Source organism: Myxine glutinosa, chromosome 6, assembly GCF_964187855.1.
Source record: "Myxine glutinosa chromosome 6, kmMyxGlut1.1, whole genome shotgun sequence".
Classification (NCBI taxonomy): domain Eukaryota; kingdom Metazoa; phylum Chordata; class Myxini; order Myxiniformes; family Myxinidae; genus Myxine; species Myxine glutinosa.
The window spans coordinates 57,205,091-57,224,953 of record NC_136266.1 but is presented as its reverse complement, the minus strand read 5'-3'; the positions used below and the strand labels follow the sequence as shown (position 1 = coordinate 57,224,953).

The following is a 19,863-nucleotide window of genomic DNA, read 5'->3' as shown; positions in this document are numbered from 1 at the left end:
AAAACCCTGATCTTTTTTACCCCCTTTAATGCACCCCAGATCCACTTTTTTGAAATTCCGACTCATTTCCTGGAAGTCCGAGCAGTTTGCATGTGTTTTTTTTTTTACCCTCTCCCACCACCCCCCCCCCCTCCCCTCGGTGCCTCCACCCCCCAAGCCCTCTCCCTCCCACAGATCTCCCGATGTCCCTGCTCTGAAATGTTGTACTTGTGTGCTTATTATGTTTTATGTGTCAGTTTGTCTTTTTGTGATAAATGTTAGCTCTTACACGAGCCTCGATCCTGCATACAAAAAAAACAAACAAAAATAAAACCGAGGTATAAACGGTCATCCCGGCATTTCACAGGCAGAGTGCAGAGTGATTCTTCAATGTGTGTCCTCCCTCGGATGGATGTTAAATCTGCTGGTATTAGTTAGTGGACACCAAGGTGTCCTTGCAAAGAATAGGTGAGCTGTTGCCTGCACCATGGCCAAATTCCTGCGCTCACTACTGCGGGGAAGGCAATGGCAAACCCCCCAGCGTAACCCCTTCTCAGGAAGATGCTTCGGCAGCACCAACGCCCTGCGAACAGAGAAAGAGAGGGGGATAAAAGGGGAATCTCTGTGCAGGAATCTCCAGAAATTATTTGTTTTGGAAACCTCAAATCCATGCGATGAGGTAGGTCCACGTTCTTCTTCTTCAATGCCTCCAAATATTCCCGTGTGGGGTTGGCTGGGGAATGTTTTTGGCCCAAGGCTTTCACGAACTGCTGGCCAGGGTTGCTGAAGGTGGAAGAAAATTTTAATTTACTTAACACTCTCTCGCCAACTCGCCTACTCTTTGCGAAAGACACGGTGGGATATTCTACATCCACCAGTGTTGGTGGTTGGGTCCTCAGGCTTGGTGTTCTTCCAATAGACGAAGCACCATTGATGTCTCGCTATGCTGGTGAAGCACCAGGTGACAGTTTATAGCTGCGTAGACATTCAACCCCAGACTAGATAGTCCAGAAGCGAGAGCGCACACCTCCAGGCTATCTTGTAAGCCCCTAATTTGTGGTCTTGTAAAGATAGCCAAAAATCTCCCCAAGTTCAGAGCTTGTGAAAGTAAACACCTCTCTGGCTATTCTCAGAGAGCTGCCTCGAGCCTGGTGATTCTAGCAGTTCACTCAGGCACATTAGCAGGAACTGCAAGCAGCCATCTCTATTCAGGAATGGTCTCCTATTATCCACTGCGATTGATGCGAGAGCATGTTGAAAAGTAATGCCTCCTATTTTTTTTTCTCCAACACAGGTAAAGGTATATTCGAATGAAACAAAGAAAAATACTAACATCAGTCTTTATTCTACATTTTGGTACATATTTATTTCTCGACATATTCAAATGGTTTAGTGCTACTGTCATGAAAGAACTTCACAGCAATCTTAATATCATCGTGAGAAGAAAAGCGTTCCCCATGAAGATGTTCATGAGAAGGACAAATGCCTCATTTCTGTGTTTGCATCTAAATATCGTGTCCCCAACCGCTCGTTTTCTGTATCCATCAATCCCAGTGACCCAACTGCTCCTGAACTGTCTTTTGCACCTGAGGGGTTGGGGAACTTTCTGGCAACCCAAAACTCCGATTCAGCAATTGGACCAAGCGGCAACAGCTCACGTGTCCCAAAAACCTTTGCTGCTGTTCTTGCGCTTCCTCTTTGTGCTTTGTTCGCCCTATAATTTTCCTGGTCATCTTTTATCTGCTAGGAAGTCAGCCAACATCAAATAAGAAGGTGTAAAAACCAATCCCCTTAACTACTGACCTATCAGCTGGTTTCCAATCATCAGCAAGGTCATGGAATCCATCATTGCAGTTGACATAAAATCCTTCCTTTTCTCCAAAGACCTGATTTCAGATCATGAATTCGGATTCAGACCAGGTCACTTCACCTTGGACATGCTGCTTCTGCTCTCCAAACAATGGATGGAGGCCTTCAATGTAAGACATGACATCAGGGCCATCTCGAGACATATCTCAAGCATTCAATACAGTCTGGCACCATACCTTGATCTCCAAACTCTGCTTATCATACCCAAAGCCGACTCTTGGTCTTGGGTTACAGACTTGCTCGTCTCTCATAGCTAACACGTGGCTCTTAATGGAATCCTCTCATCTCTCCTTGTCAACTCTGGAGTGCCCTAGGGCAGTGCCCTGAGCCCAATTCATTTCCAAATCTTCATCAATGACGGTATCTCTGACTCTACGGGAAATCCTCTATATCTCTTCACTGATGACTCCAGATAAACAGGCAGCAGCCTCTTCCCTCTCTGCAGGCCTTGGTAGAATCATGAACTGGTAAAACACATAATCCAGACAAATATCCTAAATTATTTACACATAAACACATAATCCTAAATTCATGGTGTGTTGTGCAATTCACGAGGACAGTTTTGTAGGCCCCTATTTTTATGAAGGCAATGTTACAGATGGTAGCTATCTCGTGATGTTACAATACATGTTGGTTCCGTATTTGGATGGCATTCCAATTCAGCGATGAAGAAAGGTTTTCTTTGAACAGGATGGGGCTCCACCACATTATGCCACAATAATGCAAAATACTTTGGACGAGACGATGCCTTTGACTGAATAGGACATTATGGACCAATATAATGGCCGCCACGTAGATCAGATTTAACACCACTTGACATTTTTCTTTTTGGACACCCGAAATCGGTGCTTTGTACCATGAGACCAAATACAATTGCAGATCTAAATAATGAAATAAAAACGAATGTGCTAAAATCGGTGTCAATAATAAGAAACATTTAAAACTAGAACGGCACTCGGTAGAGCACATAACTCCGCCTAACTGAACAGTTTATGATTTGTATCCACTGATATGCCGGATCTGGATTCAGACCTGAACCAAAATCTAATCGGCTTGTTCTTGTCACCGAAACAACTCATCCCCCAAGTTTTGTCATAATTCGTCCACAATTTTTATAAATATCATGTTATATATCGCTTTTAGCCCAATCTCCCAATGGTGAAGAATCACTTAAACATTAAATAATTATCGTATCTGAATCCATATTCAGATCTTCACCAAAATCGAAAAGAGTCGGTGTTGTCACACACCCAACCTGTCCACAAGGTTTCGTCCAAATCCATCCACAACTTTTTGAGATATCTTGTTCACAGACAAACAAACAAGAAGACGTCATGCAGGGCATGATACTTGCAAAATCCATCCCTCCTCCCCAGACAAAAAAAGGTTGCAATTGATCCAGCAAATTGTCCATTTCATCAAGATCAAAATTGACGATATTGATCAAAGCTTGGGTCATGAGGATGAAAACTGACGATTTTTCAGATGAAAATTGATGATTTTAGAAGTTTGACCTGGAGTTGACATTTTGACCTCAAAAATAGTTTGTTTCCCAATTCAGTGAGGCACGATGCAAATGCTGTTCAATTTTCAAGTCAATTGGATTAAAAATGGCAATTTTAGAAATTTGACCTCCAAATCAATAGGCTTCTCAATTGTGACAACCTCTACCGCTTGGTCGGATTGGTGAAGTTTCATGACGGTCGGTTTAGAATTGTGACCTGCGACAAACAAACAGACAGACAAACAGAATAACAAACGCAACTGACCAATATACTTGAAAAATCTTCGATTTTGCAAAGTAACAAGCAAAATGACAGACTGGGGTGAAAACAACCTCCATCCACCTTCGGTGGCGGAGGTAATAACTTGTGTACAAGAATTGATATATATACAGTATGCATGTGTTACGGATACCGGCCCTAATAATGGTGGTTCTTGTTATCAGGGTTGATGCTTCTTGCTTATTGATGATGCGGATGTTGATAATGCTTATTGTGGTTAAAAGGGTTAAAAGCGCTCCTGGTAAAAGGTGGCCGGAAATCGGATCGTGACCCGGATGAGATAGGGAGAGGGGGAGGAGAAGCGGGGAAGATCGTGAGGAGACGTGTTCTGATTGCAGCTCCAGACCGAGCAGTCGAACGTGCAGGACAAGGGAACTTTGCCTCTGAAAAGAAGTCCGCGCGATAGGAGATCGCCGAATTGCTGCGGCGCCTGCGTAGTCGGGTATCCTCGTTGAGGTTGCCGAGTATCCTCACCTCCCAACCCAGGTGCAAGAGAAAGCCGACCGCCATCTTCGCCACGCGCATCACCGGCAGTGACCGGGTTTTTGCGGCGCGTCGACCAGGCGTTACTCTCCGACGGGCTGCTGGGACGGCTGTACAAGTCAGTGGCTGGGGGAGGGTTATTGAGGAGACTCGCGGATTGAACCGCAACCGGGTACGTACCCAAAATCGTCTTTGGGGAGGTTTCCCATTCTACCGCCCTCGTGCTGGAGATTGGACCACGTGGCCTGCGGGTTGGTTCGATCGACTCCGCTTCCCCAGATTGGAATGGGAAATTGATTCCACGATCGCTGGAGCGAATCGACGTCGCCTTGGAGGAGTCCAGAGACATTGGGGCACGGGCCGTGAGTTTGGGGGTTAAGGGGCTCGGTAAGGTGGCACCACCTGTAGATAGGAACTATATTGTGAAGTGCTGTACTAATTGGGTCATGATTCTTGGTGTGTGATTTATAATATACTAGGGCGTGCCCGCACGTACGTGCTTGCCCGTACGTGCGTGCAAAAAAACATGCGTGCAAACAACAACAACAAAAAAAAACTTTGAAACCACGTGGCAGTAACGACCACAGAACCCCCCCCCCCTCTATTTACATGAAATGGTTTGGTCCATTGGCAACTTTGAAACCACGTGGCAGTAACGACCACAGAACCACCCCCCCCTCTATTTACATGAAATGGTTTGGTCCATTCGCAAAGCCAAAGCGAACGGCTTGCGAGTACGGTGACCATACCTTGGGAACCACTTGTCCGATTAATTTCAAACCTTGAAAAGGCACATCCTCGGGTCCCCAGCAATATACCTGGCAAGTTTCAAGTATATCGGACCAGTAGTTGTCGAGAAACAGCGGTCGCATACATACATACAGACAGACAGACAGACAGACAGACACACACACACACACACACACACACACACACACACACACACACACACACACACACACACACACACACACACACACACACACACACACACACACACACAGAGATTGCTGGAATTATAGATAGATTATGGTTTGTTTATAACCTGGTGTGGTTGCATCATTGATTCGACTGTTTCATTTGCTGGTTCCATTGAGGGACATTACTTGCTGGGTTTCAACCAAGGATAAAACATCTTTCTGCCGGGGACCCTCTCGGGGTTCGGAGGTCCACCGAGACCAGAGGTAAGGGGGGGGACCTTGTAACAGAAATTGGGGGCTCGTCCAATTGATATTCGTGGGCTCGCAATTGGGTCTGCGTCCGGGATCTGAAAATTCCTAAATTTAGTCCGGGAAAGAATTCCCTAACATTCCCAGAATTCCCCAAGTAAAAAAAGAAAAAAGTATTAATTTGTAATAATTTAATTTTAATAATGAATTTATTAAGAACTTTTTTTGATTTTTCTGTGAAGGTTAACAGGTGTTAACAGTAGTCACCATGGAGTTTGACGCAGGGAAATTTACAGTGACCCCTAGTGAAGCACAGTTCAGAGCGTTTGTAAAATCGGACCTCTTGAAATTGGCCAAACATTTTAACATGGAGGTCCGAACTAATATGAAGAAGGCAGAGTTGCAGACAGTGGTGATACAATCTATGGTGGGATTAGGAACATGGGAAGAGGTAGCCTGGGATTGGTTACCAGAAGAACAAGAAAATGTGGAGCTCCGGAAACTGGAGATGCAACAACAGAGCCAGGAAAGAGAAAAAGCAGAGGAAAGGAAAGCAGAAAAGGAAAGAGCAGAACAGGAAAGAGAACTCCAGGAGAGGTTAAAAGCAGAGGAAAGAAAAGCAGAAGAGAGAAGAGAAGAGAAACAAGCAGAGGAAAGGAGAGTGGAGAGAGAAGTCCAGGAAAGGTTAAAAGTACAGGAAAGAGAACTCCAGGAAAGGTTAGAAGAGAAGAAAACAGAGGAAAGGAGAATGGAAAGAGAACTCCAGGAAAGGTTAGAAGAGAAGAAAACAGAGGAAAGGAGAGTGGAAAGAGAACTCCAGGAAAGGTTAGAAGACAAAAAAAAACAGAGGAAAGGAGAGCGGCAAGAGAACTCGAAGCAGCGGAGAGAAGAGCCGAAAGGGAGTTAATGGACTGTGAATTGGCACGTCAGCAGGAAATTAAAGTCAAGGAGCTGGAGTTAATGAGAGAACGGGGAGATCCCTGCTGACTGGTTCGACACCTAGTCAGAACACCTGGGATGTTGGTAGACATGTGAGGCTGGTTCCACCCTTCAATGAAAAGGAGGTAGCCAATTTTTTTTCACATTTTGAGAAGGTGGCTCAACTGCTAAACTGGCCTGAAGAGTCCTGGACCATATTAGTGCAAAGTGTTCTGGTGGGTAAAGCTCAAGATATTTATTCGGCTTTACCAATTGACCAATGTGCAGATTATGAGGTATTGAACAAAAACATTCTCAAAGCCTATGAATTGGTCCCGGAAGCTTACCGACAAAAATGCCGGAATGCCAGGAAGAGGGAGAGTGAGACCCATGTGGAGTTTGCCAGAATGAAAGAAACCATGTTTGATAGGTGGTGTGATTCAAAAGGGGTTGGGAAAGACTTCGAACTATTGCGACAATTGATCCTGGTGGCCTTAAAATGCATGTTGTTGTGTTGTTGATCCTGGTGGAGGAATTCCAGCAGTGTGTCCACGAGGACATTAAAGTACATCTGGAAGAAAGGAAAGTACCAAAGTTGTATGAGGCAGCAACCATGGCAGATGACTATGCCTTAACCCACAAGTTGGGGTTCCACAAGCCTAACTTCTCGTCTAGACATAGCCAGGGGAGCTATGGTACATTAGGGGCGGAGAACGAAAATTAATGGGGGCGGCCTCGAGATGACTATGAGGACCACTCTGATACCACGACTTCGAGAAATCAGAAGACAACAGTTCCAAGGCAGAAGTATCCTCCGGGGGACCCCGAGGCAGACCACGAGTTTTTCCTCCGGGCCTACTTGAGCTTTTTGCAAGAAACCTGGACATGTGATGTCCCAATGTTATGCCCTGAAAAGGGAAAATCAGGAGCAGAGTTCGACTAGTACAACTCCAAATGCAATGGCCATTGTGAGAAATCGCCCTCAAAAGGGTTACCAACCATTTATTTCAGAGGGGTTTGTGTCACTGGATGGAGCCTCGACTAACCGGAGACCTGTTAGGGTATTGAGGGACACAGGAGCACATCAATCTTTAATGCTTTAAGGCATCTTGCCATTGTCAGAGGAGACGGCAACTGGTGATAGTGTTCGTTTACAGGGGATTGGTGGCTGTGTTAGTGCTCCACTTCATGTCATCCATTTGGAATCCGATTTGGTGTCAGGACCGGTCAACCTTGGTTTACAAACCACTCTTCCCGTAGGAGGAGTATCTTTTGTTGTCGGGAATGATTTGGCCGGTGGTCAAGTTTCTGGTAACCAGATGTTTGTTGAAAAGCCTAGTATGAAGCGCCCTGAAGAGAAGAGGAAATACCCTGAAACTAAGTGTCAGCACACGCACGTCAGGGATGGAGGCAATATTAGCAAGCTCTTTGTAGGGGGACTGAACTTCAAAACAAAGGAAGATGTTCTGGAGTCTGCCTTTAGCAAATATGGACCGCTTTTGGAAGTGCTGCTGATAAAAGACAGGGAGACACAAAAGTCAAGAGGGTTTGGCTTTGTCACGTTTGAAAACTCAAAGGATGCCAGAGTTGCAGAAAAGGATCTGAATAGCAAGGAGTTGGAGGGTCGGACCATAACAGTAGGGAAGGCATTTCCTAGGTGTCGAGGGGATTACATAGGGGGACCACGGAGTAGTAGTGGTGGTAGCCGCAATCGATATTATTATGGAGGCTTCCAGAGTTATGGCAGCTCCCGAAGGAAGGATTATCAGAGCAGTGGCCGAGAAGGAGACCGCTATTCATGTGACTACAGTGACAAGTGGTCCAACCGTGATTGTTAGGAAAGTTAGAAAGAGTTGAAGCACTGAATGCTGCGGAGCAGCCGAGCCAAGATTCCTACACGGATTAACCGTGAACGCCACGTTCCTAAAGGCGTCCATGTAGTGAATATGTCCAGGCCTCACCACCCAACCACCATGGAACCTGGCCCTCAGCTCGGCCTCCCGGAAAAAAGTGCTATCGATTTGCTTGACTTTGGATTTTTGATCAACCCCTTAACCTTCATTCAAAAGAAACTAAAAGTAAAAGTCAGAGGTTGATGAGATGGAGTTTGGCGTTGCAGGGGTTCCACTTGGAAATTGAACATGTAAAGGGCAGGGACAATGTCGTTACTGATACTTTGTCCAGAGTGAATTAATGTTGGAAATCTCTGTGGGTTGTTCGAAGTTTGTTGCTTTATTTTTGGGAGATATTAATTGCTGCTCACGGAAATTGGTGATTTGGGGTTGTGAGTTTATTTTTGTTTGTTCAAAGAGTTGACATGTAAAGAAAGTTTTCGCTGTGTTCAAACTTTTTCTTGAGAGGGGGGAAATGTTACGGATTCGTCACTTCCGCTGTTGTGGTTTTCACCCACTTGACATGTTTCTGATATCATGTATTATTATTATTATTCTCAAACGGTTTAGTATTCAGGAACAGCTATCTAAAGTTAAAAAGGTTAACGTAAAATGATACAGGAAACCGACCAGGAAAAAAAGGCGGAAAAGAAGAAGAAGGCGTGAGGACAGTGAAAACGAGGCGTTCTGAAAAAGCTCGGTACCTAGCGTGGTCGAGCGTACATGGCGAGCGAACTTTGAGTCCTTGAAAGGAATCTCGTGCGATCGGTGTTATCGCTGGCGTTGTGGAAAAGCCTGCGAAGTCAGGTACAGGCGGGAGGTTCTGGAGAATCTTCGCTGTGAGGCCGCGGCTCGAGTGAGAGCCGTCCGCCATTTCGCCCCACGCGCTGCCTTCATCGGAAAAGGTTTTTGTCGCGTCGGCTGAGCTTATCCTCCGGTGGTTTGCCGGAGACGGCTGTGCAATAAAGCGGCGTCTGAAGATTGCACTGTGGTTCGCTGATTGAACGGTGCAGGTGCACGTCTGGATCGCGTCTTTGGGAGTTCCCTTTCCACTGCCCGTTTGCTGTTAGTGTGGATCACGTGCAGTCCACGCCTTGCCTACACCTCCTTACTCGCCATCTCCCTGTCGCTTCATCTCCGTGGAGTTATAGAGACATTGAGAAAGGCTCGGTTTCAGTCCCTGGGGGAAGGGGGGGGGGGGGGGTACCGTGAGTTTGAGCTAGGTTACCCTCTTAAGATCTTGATTGAATGGTTGATTGCCACCATTGTTGTATGGTTCTTCTTGTGTGCTTTTAATATATTATTTGTTCATTGACAACCAAGGGTGTGGCTTCCTTATCGATTTGATTGTTTCATTTGATGGTTTCATTAGTGATCGATTTTGAAACTGAATAACTATTCTTTCTGCCGTGACCCGTCTCGGGGTTCGGGGGTATACCGAAACCAGAAGGTCGGGGAGGAACACTTAACACATACAAACTGTCAGAACACAAAAGTCCAAATCAAATATAATAATAATAACGCATCTAGGTTGTAAAGACAATAAGGACCTTAAAAAATAAATGTTAAAACTGTACATACCACCAGTAAACAAGTGGCAAAGGAAAAATGTTACAAACATGAAAGGCAAAAAACAACATGTAAAAAGATGCCATACAACAAGTTTGATGATGATGAACAAATACAACCGATAAAACTGATGACTGAAGAAAATACAACATCAGTACAGAATATAGCAATGGTATGACAATGAAATAGCATAGCACAGGAAAGGCAACTGTGACATGCAGCTAAAATTCATTGGTAAAAGGATGCTGTGCACGTTTCATTTTGTAAAATATGAGATGAGAAAGTTAAAATGAGATAATGAGATAGACATGAGAATGGTAAACATGAGAAAGACAACTTTGAATTACAGACAAGGGAAGGCTAACTTGTGCGATAAGAAATTGATGTAGCCACAGTGTGGTGCCCTGTGGAAAAGCTCCGGAGACGAACGACCTCGCCACCTCCTGCGATAGATTGTGGACCTGAGTTTTCCCAGCTGGGTGGCATTGCAGCAGAAGCATCCGTATAGACCAGCAAGTCGAAGGAGCCTTGGGGGTGAATAATTAAAATGTGAGGTTGGCAGAACAAATATCAGGAAATTTTAGAAAGCAAATCAACACTTGGGGAACTAGAACGGCACTCAGTAGAGATCATACCTCCACCAGGTGGACTTTTGTATCCCAGAGTAGAACAGAAAATCACAATACATAATCACATTTAATCAAAATCATCTGTCCACAACTTTTTGAGATATCCTGCTATGTATCGTTTTTGGCCCTGTCTCCCAATGGTGAAGAATCACTTTAAAAATTCTAGTAGCCAGATCCGAATCTGGATCTTCACCAAAATCAATCAAAATCAATAGGCATCAATCCATTTTGTGTGCGCGTCCGTAATTATTAGAATCATGCTGCCGTTATAGGCCCGGCATCATCGAGATGTAGGCGATGCCATGGTTCGCTGGGCCATTCCCAGGGATGCAGTGGCGCTTTCGCAGGTGTATCCGGGTGCTCTGGCAGGGGTAACAATGTCGAACATGATGTTCGATATCAGCATCAAGATTCGGCCACCACACATAGTTTCTAGCAAGTGACTTCATCTTCACAATCCCGGGATGACAGTCATGGATTTCATCCATGACCCTGGAACACAGATTTTCCGGGATCACGGCACGACATCCCCAGAGTAGGCAACCATTTTCCACGCCGAGTTCGTTTTTACGTGCCGCAAAAGCTGGGTCACCCTCAGGTAGCAAATGCCATCCAAGCTGTACAGCCTAGACAGTTCTGGACAGAACGGGGTCTCGTCGAGTATGAGTGCGGATCTGGCCGGAATCGACAGCACAATCTTCCAGATGATCCATCAGTGCGATAATGGATCCTGGTGTAGGCGAATAATCAACGGATTCTGGAAGGGGTAACCGACTCATGGCATCTGCATTTGTGATAGACGAACCGGGCTTATAACATATGGTGTAGTCATAAGCAGCGAGAAACAGGGACCAGCGGATGATCCTGGGTGGTAGTGTGTCAGATGTCGCCTTAGTTGGACCAAACAGACTGATCAGCGGCTTGTGATCAGTGCGAATCGTGACATGATGTCCAGGAAGGTACTGGCGAAATTTGCTGACGCCGAAAACGATTCCCAATCCTTCCTTGTCAAGTTGGGAATAGTTCTTCTCTGCCGGGGACAACGTTCTGGATGCAAATGCAACAGGTCTTTCCGTACCATCAGGCATCACGTGTGATGATACACTCCCCACTCCATACCGACAGGCATCGCATGTCAGCACAAGATCCTTCTCTGGATGAAAATGAACGAGAACATTGGACGATTTGAGCAGATCCTTAGAGGTCTGGAATGCTGATTGTTCAGTAGACCCCCAGCTCCAGGAGACTCCTTTCCTCAAAAGCCGATAAAGGGGGCCCAAAACGTCGGTCACATTCGGGATGTAACGACCATAGAACTGAAGCAAACCGAGGTATGACTTCAATTCGGTCACGTCTCGTGGGGCAGGAGCATCCTTGATAGCTCGGACTTTCTCATCTGTCGGGTGTAGACCCTCGGCATCAATCGTATGACCCAGGTACGTGACTGATGGCACCATAAACTTGCACTTGTCTCGACGCAAACGTAGGCCGGAGTCCGAAATCTTCTTCAGAGCTCTATCCAGGTTTTGTAGATGTTCCGCGTCCGTACGAACAGTAACCAGAATATCATCCTGGTAACAAACGACATTGCGTTCGGCGGCAAACAAACTGTCCATGACACGCTGATAAATTCCAGGTGCAGATTTCACTCCAAAACTGAGTCGGTGGTACCTGTACAACCCATGATGCGTGTTGATTGTAAGATACTGTTTCGAATTCTCGTCCAAGCGGAGCTGTAGATAGGCGGATTTGAGATCGAGTTTCGTAAAAGTCTTGCCTCCCGTGAGACGAGCATAGAGGTCTTCGATCCTCGGGATTGGATATTTATCCAATGAAGAACACTTGTTCACGGTCATTATATAATCTCCACATATGCAGATGGACTGGTCCGATTTTATGACCGGAACGATGGGCGCCGCCCATTTGGCATACTGGATTTGCTCGATGATGCCCAGACTTTCAAGATGATCCAGTTCCTTGTCAATCCGCTCCCGCAGGGCGAAAGGGACTGGGCGAGCTCTGCAAAATATAGGATTGGCATCCCGGTCAACACTGAGTTTAGCCGCATGTCCTTTCAAGGTTCCAAGCTCATCCTTGAAGACATCTGGGTATGTATCCAGCACATTTTTGTGTGTGTATGCTGCGGTAGGAGAAACGTTGGCTGCCCAGAGTAGATGAATGCTTTTACACTTCAGTCGAATTATGCTCAACCAGTTCCTGCCGAGTAAGGAAGGGCCCTTTCCAGGAATGACGATCAGGGGTAGGTGAAACTCACGGGTATAGTAGCCCACCGTGACGTCACATGTACCGCAGGGTACAATCTTCTCACCTGTATAGGTGGAGAGTCCATAGGTAGTAGGTTTCAGATGGGGTCGGTCAGCATCTCTCCACAGGTTTGTGAAAACAGCATGGCTGATGAGAGACGGCCGCACTAGTGTCAACCTCCATTTGCAATGGTCGATTGTTGACAACAGTGGCAAGAAGAGGGTCCCGCTTATGGTGAGAATCAATATGAAGCAGGTCATACGATTCTGAGTTGTCGGAAACAGAGCTCACCTAGTCAAACTCAGGTTCCTCCGAACCGATAAACTGATGAATCTTCTTGTCAGCAGCTTTCTCTTTTCCCGATTTGCGAGTGATGCAAGCTGGAGCAATATGGCCTGTTTTCGAACAGAAATGGCAGGTCACATCTTTGAACCGACACGTCTCCGGAGGGTGCTTTCGGTTGCACCGAAAACATTTGTTGTGTGTTTGAGACTGCACTGGCTTCTGACAAGGAGACTTGTTCCAACGTTTTGGCTGAACATGATCCAACCGATTCAGAGCAGGGCTGGTACCAGACGAGCGAGTGCCACCGATGCTTGTAGCGTTGCGTTCAGCACTTTCCATGGAAATGGCGGTGTCTCTGGCATTTTGGAACGTCAGTCCTCTCAGCAAGCAGGCGTCTACGAGTGCGGTCATCGGACATGCCAACCACTAGCAAATCACGGAGCATGTCATCAATCGTATCCCCAAACTCACACAGATGTGACAGTTTTTTGAGGTGTGCAATGAAGTCTGCGATCGACTGACCTTGCTGCTGTCTGCACATGTAAAAATTAAACCGACACAGGATGACTGAAGGAGATGGATTACAATGTTCCTTCAAAGCGGCCTTGAGCTCTGCATACGTGAGCTCCTGGATTGTCCGAGGCCGAATCAGGTTTTTAACGAGTGTGAACGTATCACCCCCGCAAACGGACAGGAAGACGGCCTTCATCCGGGCTTCCGTCACAATGCCGTTCGCCTCGAAGTAGAAAGAAAACCGCTCAGAATATGTGTCAAAATCCCCCTCATGAGGGTCGAATTCATCGATATGGCCGAAAGAAGTCATGGTCTAGATGTTTATCCTCGTCGCCATGTAAGGTATCTCGACAAACTACGATCGATTGTAGCACACGTTTATTGACTCTGCCGATACAGGCCCGATTAACTGCAGCGCCATCCGAGCTGGGGCGTAGGGATACAATGCGGTCACGGTGTAGGGATACAACGGTGAATATTTGCAGCTTCATACATGACAATAAGTTCATCAAATACTGACACTGCGAATGACATTCGCTGAGCTAAATGTTTACATCTCTTCTGAGGTAGTAATAAAAAATAAAAAATAAAAAAAGTTTTAAACCATTATACGTATCAAACGATACATTTTATGAAACGGGGATACCCAATACACACGTTGGTGGTTTTAAAATGACAGAATATGTCTATTAGAAAGAAAAAAAATGAACATTGAAGACGACGCTGCTAAAAGAATACACCGCTCTAACGCATAACCATGAGTTTAAACTACATTAACAACAAATATGAAAACTATTTTCATATCACAATGTTAAATATAGAATATCTAGAAGATAATGGTAAAAAAAAATGAGCCCTATCTTCCAATGGTAAAAAAAAATCCTTCAAAAAATTCCTGGATCGGGAATAATATCCTGAGCTTCACCAAAAACTAATCAATTCTTCCTTATCCCAAGGGCAATCATCCCACCAACTTTCATCCAAATCCGTTGAGAACTTTTCCAGATATCTTGTTCACAAACACACGAACACACACACACATACACGGACACGAGTGAATGCATTACTCCCTGGCGGGAGCAATAAGAGTGTGTATATGTTCCTGCCTCACACCTAGCTCGATTTCACGCTGTTGAAACCAAAGCTTTCAGAATCATTGGAATCTCCCGCGATGAAGCTAACTCTGAGGGCCTTTCACTCACTCACCGCGGGCAGGTTGGTGGTCTTTGTCTACTACCGACGATTCTCCGGCCTTGCTCCCCCAGCTCTGTCTGTGCTGTCCCCCAAATATTCCTACAGGTCACACAAAATCTGCCAGCAACCCTCTTCTGGTGAAACTGCCAAATTCAAGACTCTCTGCTCACCTTCACTCTTCCATTCCTCTTTTCTCCCACCACTGGAACAAACTCCCTCACTCTTCAATCCCACTCCTCCCTCCAGGTCTTTATAACAGCTGTTCACCACCATTTCTCATCTTTCCCCATCCAAAACCTTGATCTTTTCTACCCTCAGTAATTCACCCCAGATACACTTTTTTGAAATACCAACTTCTTTCCTGGAAGTCCTAGCAGTGTCCATGTGTTTTATACCTCTCCCACCCCCTCCCCATGCCTCCTCCTCCCCCTCAAGCCCTCTACCTCACACAGATCTTCCGATGTCCCCGTTCTCTACTGTTGTACTTGTGTGCTTCCCTCTCTCCCCATCTTGTCTCCCGCTCCCTTTATCATGTTTTATGTGTCAGTTTGTGTTTTTGTGATTAATGTTAGCTGTAACACAAGCCTCGACCTTGTATACAAAAAATCCCAAAAAACCCAAAGAAGATAGCAGAGTACTCGCTCTATGGGAAATCGTGTTCCAACCACACAACACGCTTTTCTGAAACATACCTTTGTTTGGGCAGTGTATATGCAACTGGCAGCTGCCTCAATCTCTCCAGAAAATAAAACCAAACAATAACCCGGGTTGCGTGCATGAAGCAAAAGCATGCCTACTGCTTATAATTCAAAACTACTCTGTACTGGAAAATGTGGGGACAGGAATACTAGACTGTAAAAGTAATGGAGGCCTGTAATACCCACTCCCACCTGTAGGGGGCACTACATGATACACATTTACAGAGTTTGTTCTCCCTTCCCCAGACCACCGACAAATATAGAAATACCCCTATACACTAATTGGGGTCATGCTGATCCAAAGAAGCAAGTCTGGAGTAATAGGACCAGAACTGTAGGAGTAGCGTGCATGCACGCCCATTGGTAAGGATCCCAAGGCACGGTGTAATTAAACCGATGTTGACATTTATTCAACAATGAGCACACGGAAAAATGTAGCAGCCTCTGATGTAGAATGGGCATCTGGTTAGTTTGGCAAAAGTAAATCAGGAACTAATTGAAGATGCTTAGAGGAGCATAGTAGAGATCATTGACGCAGACCTAAATGCGGATGCACACACACCATTTAAAAGGATAGAGCATGGAGCAATGCTGGGCAGGCAACGGCAAATCATCCAGGAAAACTCCAGGCAAAAAAATGTTTAGCAGCACCAATGCTCAGTAAAAGCATGGTAATCAAAACCCCAAATTATATTGTTGCGGATCCGGGGTTGGCGCTCCCCTTACCAAGGGGGGGTTAATCCCCTTGTCTTTTACACGGGCCGATCCTCCCAGTCCTGGAAATTACACGCTCCTTTGCGGGGTGAGATTGGCCAGGGTGATTGGTCAACGGGTTCCCAGATACCTTTGCCAATCCCTCCCGCAAAGCAGGGATATAATTTCCCGCTCGGACCCGGACAAGATGGAGTTTGCCGAGCGGTTAGCAGTCCGAAATCCGAGCCGTTAGCAAGAAGACTAACCCGATTCTACGCGGTTCCTATATAGTGCCACAGGTATTCAATTGGGAAAAGACTAAAGCGACCGGATGGAGAGGAAACCAAAAGTAAGGAAAGAACACAGGTTTATTAACTATGTACAATACTAAAGAGGAAACGAAAGGGAATGTACAGTGAAGAAGAAGAAGATACACAGGGCAAACCTTATACAGTCTTATATTATCACTCCCAGAACAGAACAAACACACTTACACGAATGGGGAATAGCAGGCAGAAAGGTCCAGCCGATCAGCGTGGGCACCGGTCCGGTTCTCGTCCACATCTTTTGTCCACGCTCACGTCTCTGGTGCCGCGGCGAAACTCCGGCAGGCAGCGCGGTTGGTATGGTCGTTATTGAACGCCAGCGGACTGTCTCTCTCCAGCTCTGCCAAGCAATCCCTTTCACAAGCTCTGACATGTCACGCCAACCCTCTCTCCTCTCGGCTGCCACGAACCACCACGCTCTGCGCTCTGCCCTCAGCACCAACTCACAACCCTCTCTGCGACCCTGCCACTCTGCTCGGCTCTCTTTTTTGAAGCAGGCCCACGCGGCCGCTTATATTGGCCGATCGCGTGTCGAGCCGCGGTTCATCTGGATACGCCCACCGAGGCGCTGGCCTCGGCCCTGGTTGGGTGATGAGGGCTCCTTGGCTCCACCCTTAACAGGGATCCGCCTCGCTCGATAGCTCCTCCCCCCTTTTTCTCGGGACTTGACCGGCGACCGCGTGCTCAATGGTGTCTTGGCAGCAAAACGCGGCCAACAAAAAGGCAGGGGAGGGCAGGAAAATGAGCAACCCCGACTGTAGGTGTTAATTGATGGCTGGAGAGAGAGAGAGAGAGATTGGGGATAATTGAAAGGGCCTATCTTATTTGTTTAATGCAAACGCAGAGTCAAACTATTGGGAACAGATCCTTAACTAGAACACATACTAATGAGATATCTAAAGAGGTTTCTATGTGTCCTACGTGTTGCAATATGGACTAGCTAGGGTGCGACCTTTCCAAAGGGGGATATTTACAAGAATTATTATTTTACAAAGTGAAGGTTTTAAAAACCGTAACAATATATACATATATGTGGCATCACATGTTTATTACCAATTACATGATTTCTTAGAATAAAAAAAGTACTGCTAAACTGCAGGTTCGTTTCCAATTTGTGTTCAAAATATACCATTCAATTGAAATAAGTAATTCCTCAATCATAAACGGACGTTTGTAAACAGACAGACAAACAGTGAACCAATTGCTTAACCTCACTTTCTGCTTCACATAACCGGGGTAAAAATTCAACGAAACAGATGAGGAAGAAAACCTTACAAGGGGATTCGAGAAGCGGCAGCATGGTAACTGCTGCTGTGATTTGTCGAATCACCGCCTGCATTTCCTTCTTCACGACACCCTCGTCACGACCCTCCGAACTGGAGATAAAGATGTGGGAAAGGAAACCGGAGAGCCATATAAAAATGTCAATTTCCTGTCATCCATCGGTAAGAGCATTAATAAAACCAAGAAAAAAAATAAATTAAACAAGAGCGAGAATTGCCCCTTATGTATACATGTCCCCTACCGATGTGAGCATGACTGAAACATAGGGGCAATACCCCTAGCTCTCTCCTGGTAGAATAAACAGTATACTGCACTGACTAAAGATATTTTAAACCAATTTCAATGGTTGCTAGAAGACAGGGCAGCATGGAGAATCATACTAGCATAATCATAAGACCTTAAACAAATAAACAACAAAACCTATTTTCTCCTACCTCTGGAACAAACTCCCTCACTCTTCAATCCCACTCCCAACTCTCGGTCTTTAAAACAGCTGTTCACCACCATCTGTTATCTTCCCCCATCCAAAACCTTGATCTTTTCTACCCCCGTTAATTCACCCCAGATCCACTTTTTTGAAATACCGACTTCTTTCCTGGAAGTCCTAGCAGTGTCCATGTGTTTTTTTTTGTTTTTTTTTAACCTTTCCCACCATCCCCTGCCCCCCTTCCCATGCCTTCTCTCCCCAAGCCCTCTCCCTCCCACAGATCTCCCGATGTCCCTGCTCTCAAATGTTGTACTTGTGTGCTTCCCTCTCTCCCCATCTCGTCTCCCGTTCCCTTTATCTTGTGTTTTATGTGTCAGTTCGTCTTTTTGTGATCAATGTTAGCTCTTACACGAGCCTTGATCTTGTATACAAAAAAAAACAAAAACAAAAAAAACCCCTCCATGTACCTCCTCAGACCCCAATTTTTCCAATGCATTGAACAAACATTGGTACATCATGAATGATGGAGGTTGTGGTCAAGTTATCAAAATTGTGTGTGTAGGTTTTGAGAAAAAAGAAAGAAAGAAGCAAATACCTATTTTGGGAGGAAACCCCCCCCGCCCCCCCCCCCGTAGACCTTTAAAGGGGGGCAGATTTGATTTTAATGCCGTGAACGAACTTTGGTACAGCATGGGTGGTGAAGGTTGTGGTCAGGTTTCATCAAAATTGTGTGTGTAGTTTCAGAAAAGAAAGAAAACATCTATTTGGGGGGGGGGGGGGGGGGGGTCAAACCTGGATCCACTTTGATCCTGGTAGACCCCCTTGGACCCCGATTTTTTTTAATGCCATGAACAAACTTTAGTTACAACACAACAAATATAATTTGTGCCAAATTTGGTCGCAATCCCATCAGCGGTTTTGGAGAAGTTTCAAGTGTTCACAGACTCACGGACGGACGGACAACGCACCATCGTGTAAGCTCCCCTGAACTTCGTTCCAGGTGAACCAAATATATTGACGAAGCGCCCTGAAAATGGAACTTGTTCTGTAACTTATCATAATAAAGCCACGTACCAAGTTTCAGTTTAATATGTTAAAGGGTATGGTGAAAAAGTCTTAAAAACCACAGATGGGACAGACAAACTTATAGTCCTCTCCAGTGAAACCAGGAGGGGACTAATAAAATAAACAAACAAACAAAATCTTGATGAAAATGAATGAAATAAATAAATAAATAAATACATCATTTCGTATTCAGCCTGTGGCTGCTGCTTGCATCATTTTCGGGAAGCGCAGCTGTGCCACTGATGCAGTGCCCCGTTGCCAGTAACCTGGTGCTCATTTTGCAGACCTCTGATGGATGGCAGGCCAATTCAACCCACCTGGTGTTATTTAACGGCACGACAGGGGCTCACACCCAAGACCTTAAGCCAGTCACCTTAACCGTTAAACAAACACCAGGCTGAATAAAATTAAATAATTAATTTAAAAAGCAACATTTGCAGACAAATTACCTGCCGGTAGTGCAGGTAACGTCGAACTGCCACCTTTCCAACACCTCCGCGGTCGACGAATCGACCAGTACAAGGACGAGGCGTCGCACTAGCCCCGCTTCCAGCCACTCTGTGGGAATCACACCCAATCATGGATCATCCCATTTTAGGGAACATTTTTCAATGACGTGCAGGAAAAGCAACAAATGGATATCGATCATGTCATCGAGAGCTCGAGCGTTTCGGACAACACAAGAAAACATCGATTTCCAGTCAGCTGGGCCCTTCACGGGGATCTCACCTTGAATCTGTGAGGTGATGTTCGACAGGTATTTTTGGACGGCCGTGTCCATCGAACCCAAGAGCGACATCCCGAAACGGCTTTCGTGGGCG

At 45.7% G+C, this 19,863-nt stretch overlaps 1 protein-coding gene across 1 annotated transcript in view; it reads right to left on the bottom strand.

The window, feature by feature from the left end:
* Positions 1–9,590: 9,590 nt before the first annotated feature.
* Positions 9,591–19,863, bottom strand: part of MAD2L1 (mitotic arrest deficient 2 like 1) — a 10,553-nt gene continuing 280 nt past the window's right edge. Inside the window, exons 2-5 of the mRNA XM_068119102.2 lie at positions 19,772–19,863; positions 19,492–19,600; positions 17,542–17,642; positions 9,591–10,190 (exon numbers count right to left, since the gene is read on the bottom strand). The exon at positions 19,772–19,863 is cut by the window's right edge and continues 55 nt beyond it. Of these exons, the coding sequence (XP_067975203.1) occupies positions 10,024–10,190; positions 17,542–17,642; positions 19,492–19,600; positions 19,772–19,863 (469 nt within the window). The 3' untranslated portion in view covers positions 9,591–10,023. The remainder of the gene's footprint in view (positions 10,191–17,541; positions 17,643–19,491; positions 19,601–19,771) is intronic.